General features: G+C 40.6%; 1 protein-coding gene across 1 annotated transcript in view; it reads right to left on the minus strand.

Annotated features, from left to right (window-relative positions):
* The window catches only part of TMEM30A (transmembrane protein 30A), a 41,561-nt gene extending 36,947 nt beyond the window's left edge, over positions 1–4,614 (minus strand). The window contains exon 1 of the mRNA XM_007103324.4: positions 4,273–4,614. Within this exon, the coding sequence (XP_007103386.1) occupies positions 4,273–4,509 (237 nt within the window). The 5' untranslated portion in view covers positions 4,510–4,614. The remainder of the gene's footprint in view (positions 1–4,272) is intronic.
* Between the last annotated feature and the right edge of the window lie 4,477 nt (positions 4,615–9,091).

Below are 9,091 nucleotides of genomic sequence, written 5' to 3' on the forward strand. Positions count from 1 at the left end.
CCCTGGTCCAGGAAAATCCCACATGCCGCGGAGCAACGAAGCCCGTGCACCACAACTACTGAGCCTGCGCTCTAGAGCCCGCGAGCCACAACTACTGAGCCCACGTGCCACAACTACTGAGCTCACGTGCCTAGAGCCCATGCTCCGCAACAAGAGAAGCCCCCGCAAGGAGAAGTCCACGCGCCACAACAGAGAGGAGCCCCCGCTCGCTGCAACTAGAGAACGCCCGCACGCAGCAACGAAGACCCAACGCAGCCAAAAATAAGTTAATTAATTTTTTAAAAAATTTACAACTATATAACTTCACACTGATAAATGCGTGAAATTGCAAAAATTAAGAATACCTCCTACCTGTTTCAAGTTAGCCCCATTCAATTAATATCTCTGTCTCACCAACAAGGGCCCTCAACTAGAAAAACACTACCTTTAGGGTAGAAAGATGTGCCTGACTCCTACAATTGCCAAATTACAGAAAATATTCATTCCTTGCTGCTAATAATAAATGAATATATTAAGTCTTAGTCTTAATGAGATATTAAATATTTAAAATATTTTCTTATGAATGATAAAATTAACTTTAGTTTTCTAATAACTTTATTAGATTATGGAAAATCTAAAAACCAACTAAACAAGATATATACACCTAATGGGGGGAGGAGATATCCTTCCAAATATAAGCATTAAAATTTTTAAAAACCTTTTTTACTCCCTTTTTAGGAGAGTCCAACATGCTTTACAAGAGGAGTAATTATTTAGTATAAAATTTCTGGGAAAAGGATGAAGACCCTCTGATTTTTATACCTAAAAGGTCTGGATTTCTGATCTTAGCACTTTAAGCTATACTGCAAAAGCATTCTGGGGGCTTCCCTGGTGGCGCAGTGGGTGGGAATCTGCCTGCCAATGCAGGGGACATGGGTTTGATCCCTGGCCCGGGAAGATTCCCACATGCCGCGGAGCAACTAAGCCCGTGTGCCACAACTACCGAGCCCGCGCTCTAGAGCCTGTGCTCTGCAACAAGAGAAGCCACGACAATGAGAAGCCCGTGCACCACTCGCTGCAACTAGAGAAAGCCCACGCACAGAACAAAGACCCAACACAGCCAAAAATAAAAACAAATACATAAATAAATTTTTTTTAAAAAAGCATTCTGATTGGACAAGTCTCCTTTGGCCTAGTAATTTGATGTATTGATAATACAGCAATACAAGTTCTTAAAATTTTCAATAATGAGGCAATAGGCTAAAGAGCTGTGAGCAACTTATAGTATGGAAGTGAATGTTGCCAAGAACTTCTCTTTACACATTTACTTTTAATAACCCTCAACATATTTTATTACTAAACTAGTGGCTGACAAAGGGTGGACGGCAGTCGGAAACAAGCATGTGTGTTTTGGGAAAGCTCCCGAGGTCTTTCTAATAACTCCAGACCCAATTCTGAACGAATTCTCCACATAATCAACAAAGTTTTAAAAATTTATTCTATTTGCATAACTGTATGTGAGCACTGGTACAAAATTCCTAATCATTCCTAATTTTCATTTCCTCTGGTTCCAAAGGTGATACAATTTGAATATGCAGCATTTTTCTTTAAATCACGTTAAAGTTGGAAGTCACAGAATATTAGAGTTGAACACCCTCTTAGAGACCACCTAGTCTGAATCTTCTGGCTCTTCAAGTAAAATGAAAATTGAGACTCAAAAATATGCCTAAGATCACAAACTAGGGAGTAAAAGTTGGGACTTCAACTCTAATGCCGTGACTCTTAACTTTAGTGCCCTTCTAACTAGATCAAGCTGCAGAAGACTCTTCAGGCAACTTGAAATCAGAATTCTATTACGTGAGAACTATTTAAGAAATTTCCTACTCAGTGCTCTGTGGTGACCTAAATGGGAAGGAAATCCAAAAGAGAGGGGATGTATGTATACGTATAGCTGATTCACTTCGCTGTACAGCAGAAACTAATACAACATTGTAAAGCAACTATACTCCAATAAAAATTAATTTTAAAAAAATTTAAAAAAAAAATTTCCATTTCACCAACTACTTGGTGTGAAGAACTTTATTTTATTTCAGAATCCAAAAGTGTTAAAGAAAGTAAACATTTATCTTCATAGTATAGTAAATATCTATAGAAGGTGAGTTCTGATATTTTAGTAAATACTCATCATATAAAATTCCAAACTATTGCTACTTTCATCTTAATATCCTAAGAAGTTTCAAGGACTTCCCTGGCAGTCCAGTGGTTAAGACTTCACCTTCTTATGCAGGGGTTGCGGGTTCAATACCTGGTGGGGGAGTTAAGATCCCACATGCTTGTGGCCAAAAAACCAAAACAGAAAACAGAAGCAATACAGTAACAAACTCAATGGAGACTTTAAAAAAGGTCCACATCAAAAAAATCTTAAAAAAAAAAAAAAATCCTAAGAAGTTTAAATAAGATGATGAAATTTCTAATGTTAAATTTACTTCTACTTAATTACTAACATTGCAGTAAGGGTCCTAGTGTACTGTGAAAGCTTAAGACTGAAAATCAAGACATCTGGGTTTGGTTTCTGTCTCAATTTTACAATACTCTTCTAGCTTACTAGCAAATACCAACTCCTCTGACTCCATTTCTCATCTTCTGATTCGGGGTCATCACAATAATAGGAACTACTGTACAAACTCAGTGCCAGGAATATTATCTATATTGTTTCTAAGTCTCACATTTCACAAGATAGGCATTATTTACCGATTTTACAGGTGAGGAAACTGAGGCTCACAGAGATTATGTTTTCCAATAAACTGAGCTGGTTAGTGGCTGAGCTGGAATTTAAACCCAGACCTGCCTGACTCCCGCCTAGAGCCAATGGTCCTTGTATTACACCACTTTGCTCACATCCTGATATGTGTGGTCCTCGTACAGTTGGGAGAACACGAAGTACTACATTGGAAGGACTACTAGGAGATAAAAATGATAAAACAAAACTTTATGCTGAAAAAAACATACTGTGTTACTTTCTTTAGTTATTAAACTGAAAATGAGTTTTTAGTAAAAGATTTAAAAACTAGGCTGTAGATATTGTACAATTCTTATTACTATTATTAACACAGAAATGAGCGCTGTACAATTAAAAAATATAACGATTTTGCTTTTACAGGTAACATTGTGAATTAAACTGGAAAGTATGCCTATTCCTGTAGTTGAAATAAAATGGCTTTGAAAGCCCTATTAAAAAGCATGCATAATTTTTAAGTATTTAATAAAATTAGAGGGGAAAAAAATGACACAATCTGATAGAACAGAAGAAATCAAGAGAACTTCGTACCAGCTCCTCCCCTTTCGAACAGATAAAAATATTTCTCAGATATTCAAGAAAAGTGGATGTGCAGATGTTTAATACTGGACATCTACACAAAGTATTTACATTCTGTATCAACCTATGTTCACCACTGCAGATGGATGAAGATACTATGTTTCTCTGACAAAAGTCAAGATGCTTCCCCAAGTTTCTCTAACACCACTTAGAAAAGTAAAATGTTCAGTAGACAATTCACAAATTATTCTCTGTGTTACGGTCGTTGACTCTTTTTCTTTTTTTTTAAGTTTGGGGAAAAAAAAAAAACTAGGGCCGAACGTAAGGCATGGTTATTAATCAATGTAGCCTGAAGGCAAAATTGGAATTGAAGTTTCAGGTTACCTCTTACCTCATGTCCTATAACTAAAAGCATCTATTAACTCAAAAGGTACTGTACACACCTCGGTCCCACATCCTAATATGTGATCTGGTAACATGACACCTTCTTGACATAAAAATCATCCATGCCTCTATGACTCTGGCTCCTTTCCCCAACAATGGCCAAGGTGTTAATCTCCGTGTCCCGGGATAATCCCCACACAGGTAATGACACTCTGGACGTGTCAACTCTCCTGGCGTTTTATCTCCACATAACTTCTTTCCACTTCTCTTTTTCTTTGTTTCTTTTTTCCACCGCCGTTGGAGGTTAAAACCACACACACCGGCCAGGAAAGGGGCGCTCTTCCCCCGACCCACACTCTGCATTAAACATTCATTCCCTCTCTAACCCGGTAAACAGCGAGAGGAAGCGCGGGCAAAACTGCAAATTCAGAAAACCCGTAGGAAGAGAAAGAGGAAACTGAGGAAGAGAGAAGGTGGGGGAGGGCGGGGCCCGCCCGTCAAGCCCCGGGACCCGAGGAAGGAGTGGGGCCGGCGGGGGGACCCTGCTCCCCGGCGGCGCCGACTCCCACCGCCGCGGCCTCCCGTCCGCTCACCTCGATCTCGCGGATGTTGTTGGAGGTGACGAAGATGCCGATGCCAATGGGGATGAAGATGAGGCCGATGATGAAGAAAGTGGGGAGCACCGTGCCGGCGGTAAGAATGGGCTGCCAAGCCGGCAGCCGCTGCTGTTTGAAGGCCGTGTTATCCGGTCTCCGGTTCTTCGCGGTGCCCCCGGGAGCACACGGGGGCCCACCATCCACTTCATCCTTCGCGTTATAGTTCATCGCCATCGACCCCCAGGGCGCGGCTCCGCGACGCGCAGGTGGACCGCCCCGCTGACCCGCCTGCTGACCCTGACAGAAGACGCGCAGGCGCCGCCGCCGCCGCCGCCGCCGCCAGCCCCGCCGCCCCCGCCGCCGCCGCCGCCGCCGCCGCCGCCGCCTCGGCTGTCAAGGCGGAAGAGGCGGGACACCCTTCCGCAGACCGCCGCAGACCGGAAGCGGGACTCGGCTGGGGACGCCAGAGGGAGGGAGAGAGGAAGGAGGGAGAAGCTTGAGGGACGAGGGGAGGGGAAAAGGGAGGAGGGTAGAAAGGGGAGGGAGAAGGCGGACGCCCCCTGATCATCGGCCCTGTGACGACAAAGTGAGGGCCTCTGTCCCCAGAGCGTGAAGCTGCGTTGGCGCCTGCGAGGCCCCGGGTGGGTGGGGCGAAGAGGCCTCGGCCCTTGCGCCAGAGGCGCCTCTTCGCTCCGCTCGCGGAAGCTTCGGTTCGCACGCACCTGCCGGCTTCTTTGGTATCGTGGCGACTGCCGTTCCGGGTGGCGGGTCAGACCCGGCCGACCCAGGCCACACCCGTTAGCCCAGGAGCGGGTGGCTCCGGTGCCAGACAGGTTTTTGTTTCACCTCGAAGCCCTTTCGGAAGGGGATCGGAGCATTGAAAAGACCACAGCGAGAGAGCCTGAGGCTTGTGGGATCGGCAGTATTTGCTTGAGCTGTAAAACCCTGACTTTTTCTAATTCAAAAAATAAACCTCCACACGAGGTGCAAGTGTAAATACTAAGTGAGATGCATGATGGGTGACCCTTTTGCCCTCAAGAATAAATCATCTGACTTGGTTAACCCTGTTATCTTGGCTGAGATTGAGCTGTTCTCGCTTGTTTTTCCTATATTAATAGTCTCCAAGTTACTTTGTACCGTCTTTTCTGAGTCCACGTTTATCTTTTGCACATTGATTTAAGAAGTCTTTTTTTCTTTATTTGCGATATATAAGTTTCGGGTGTACAACATAGTAAATCACAATTTTTAAAGGTCATGCTCCATTTATAGTTATTATAAAATATTGGCTGTATTCCCTGTGCTGTACAGTGTATCCTTGTAGCTTATTTATACATAGTAGTTTGTACCTTTTAATCCCCTATCCCTACCTTGCCCCTCCCCCTTTTCTTCTCCCCACTGGTAACAAACTAGTTTGTTTTCTACGCTATCTGTGAGTCTGTTTCTTTTTGTTATATTCACTCGTTTGTCTTATCGTTTAAGTTCCACATATAAGCAATATTACGCAGTATTGTCTTTCTCTGTCTGACTTATTTTAATTAGCAACATACCCTCCAAGTCCATCCATGTTGTTGTAAATGGTAAAATTCCATTCTTTTTATGGCTGAGTAGTATTCCATTTTATATATACCACCTCTTCTTTATCCATTCATGTGTTGATGGATATTTAGGTTGTGTCTACAGCTTGGTACATAATTGTAAATAACGCTGCTGTGCACATCAGGGTTGCATGTATCTTTTCAAATTAGTGTTTTCATTTGGGGGAGATATATACCCAGGAGTGGAGTTGCTGGGTTATATCGTATATCTATTTTTAATTTTTTGAGAAACCTCCATGCTGTTTTCCACAGTGGATGCACCAGTTTACGTTTCCACTAACAGTGCAGGAAGCTTCCCTTTTCTCCACATCCTTGCCAACATTTGTTATTTGTGGTCTTTTTGATGATAGTCATTCTGACAGGTGTGAGGTGATAGCTCATTGTGGTTTTGATTTGCATTTCTCTGATGATTCACAATGTTGAACATCTTTTTATGTGCCAGTTGGCCATCTGTATATCTTCTTTGGAAAAATGTCTATTCAGGTCTTTAAGGAGTCTTTTGTAATAAGCTATAGCTCTTTATTTTACTTTTTTTTTTTAAAAGCTAACACCAGGAAAACATTTTAATTAAACTACAGAAACAATGGTTATAGTACAGAATATTCATGAGCAAGAAGACACACCAAATTATAAGTACTTACAAAGTTACGAGCCATCTGTTTGCTTCCTTAACATTTTCCATATTTTAAGTTCATATGTGAAGATGATCAGATTTACCATTTGGGGGGGGGAAGAGGAAGAAAAATAAAAGGTGTATTTATCATCGCTCGATGTGCTCTTTGTATGCTCCGTTATTTATATTCAAGGCCCAGGTGACTGGAAGTGCAGCTGTCAGGCATTTTAATAAACTGGACAGCCGTTTGTTTCTGCTCGACAAGGCATCTTTACACACGAGCAATCAGGAGAAAACAGGAAACAGCCAAGCACTCTGCACTGCAACATGCCACCTTAACGGCTAACCAGCATTATTCAACTGCTGCACAACTGCCAGTTTTCAATAGCCAGTTCTTTATTTTACTTTGGATAATTCAAAAAACCTCAACAAAGTATGGCATTATTATAAAATAAGATTCTGTGCAAACACTTTAAAACTACCAAGTATTTAATGACCCAAGGAAATACTCATGATACAAAAAGTGACTAAATCATAATACCAAAGTAGCATAGGTATGTAGTATAAAGCCCAACTAAGAAGTAAATAGTGGTAACCTCCGGTGACCAGATGGAGAATGTTTATTCTCTACTTTGCAATCTTGTATTTTCCAAAATTACTGCAATAAGTATATATTTGTAAAAAAATTTTTAATTATATATAGCCCACATTAAATTGGCATCTTTGAAGTCCACATCAGAGAGTAAGTCACATTATTTGAAAAAATACCCAACATTTATTTTCTTTAAGCCTTTTGTCTATAGTTACTACTTTTGGAAGGTGAGCTAAGGGAAGGGGAACTAAAAGAGTGTTTGGGCCTCATAATTTATAATTAACTGTATTTTCAAAATGACTACAAGTTTCGGGAGGTGAGTCAATCTAATATTTATCTGGCAGATAACTCACTTGCTTATGTGATGTCATTATCTCTCAAATTCTTAGCACAGCACTGGTAACATAAGTATGTCTATATGTTGTTTTGATCTATGTAAATTTCCTTTCAACCTCAGGCACAAGTGGAAAACGTTCACCTGTCAAAGTTAATGGAGAAGCGTTTTGCTAAGTTCCATCGACTGGTAAATGTATATAAACAACATCAGGCATAATGCAAAAATGTAAAGCATAAGGCGAGTTTTCTCTCCCCATTTCTACCTACATCATTATACCCACTAAATGTGATAGTTCCTTAAGTGGTTTGCTGTTCCAGCATTCTGTGAGAATGGTCAATTATTTTGCTTTCAGGTTTTTATTGTTGTTCTAGTGATCTGAGTGATCATGATATACTTTTTCTGATATACTGTTTCGTTTTTCTTTAGTATTGTTCCGGGCCCCTTGTGATTTTAGTTCCCTCTAACATTTTAGCAACTGGAATCAAACAGTTTAAATTCTGATTAGGCCTTATTTGCTCACACATGTTGACTGCCTGCTCCCTGCTCAGCACCACTTGTTCTCACGATATAATTTTTAAATGCTGAAGTACTATTTCTTGGTCAGGCAGGAGGAGATAACTCCAGGGTCACAAGGAGAATTTATGAGTTTGTGTTGCAGAAGAAATGGATGACCTTAAGGAAGATATGACCAGCTGCTGCCACCCAGAAGTCTGGCTGCACCAGGTGTTTTCTGAGACTGAAGAAACAGATTTCCTCGTCAGTTCCCTGAAGCCTCCTCTCTCTTGCCCCCTAACTGCATAAAACTCCCCACTTTAGCTTCTTTGTTAAGATGGAGCTGAGAAGTCTTGCTCTCTAGTCTTCTCACTTCGGCTAAATGAAATAAACCTTCCTCTATCTACACACACCAGTGTCTCAGTGGTTGGTTTTGGCTGCACATGGGACACCCAAGCCTGAATTTGGGAGGTTTGGCAACCCCTGTAGAACTGAAAACTTCCTTAGGTTTTTAATCTAAAACTTACCTTTTCAGATGAGGTCCAAATAGATGAAATGACTTTTCTAGATTCCTTGATATCCTTCCAGTTCCTTTCCATCTCCTGTGCTCTGCCATCATAGTAGCTGCTTTACCCACCTAACTTTATTTCACCTCCACATCATTATCTGTATATGTGTGTTGTAGATGTGTAGTATTGCCAGAATTAATTTGTAAAAGAGCTCTATTTAATTGGCTTGAAGAAAATTAAGTGCGTATATACTCAGAAATATTTTTAAAAAAAACTAACCCAAATGAGCTTCAAGATCACAATATCTAAGATTAATGATTAATGCATGAAAACAAGTTTAAGTTGTCAGTTTAATTAATACAGACATGTCTTTAGAGTCATCAACATTAAGTATAATACTTTTATTGTACCTAGCTAGGTTTACGAGAATTCAAATAAGATCTTATTATTCCTGTTACAATATTTGTCAACAAGAAAAATAACTTGAATGATGAACCTTTTAAGTAAATCGAATGTAAATGAGATGACATTGATAGCAGATTGTAAAGTTTCTTTACCTTTTAAATTATGTGTTATAACTTTATTAGCTTTTGAAATCTTTTATTGTTACTTTGGTTAAGTGAATAAGTATTGATCCACAATGACCTATGATCTTATTTGACTAAGTGTTTTGAAACC

The sequence above is a fragment of the Physeter macrocephalus genome, chromosome 10, assembly GCF_002837175.3.
Source record: "Physeter macrocephalus isolate SW-GA chromosome 10, ASM283717v5, whole genome shotgun sequence".
NCBI classification, from domain to species: Eukaryota; Metazoa; Chordata; class Mammalia; order Artiodactyla; family Physeteridae; genus Physeter; species Physeter macrocephalus.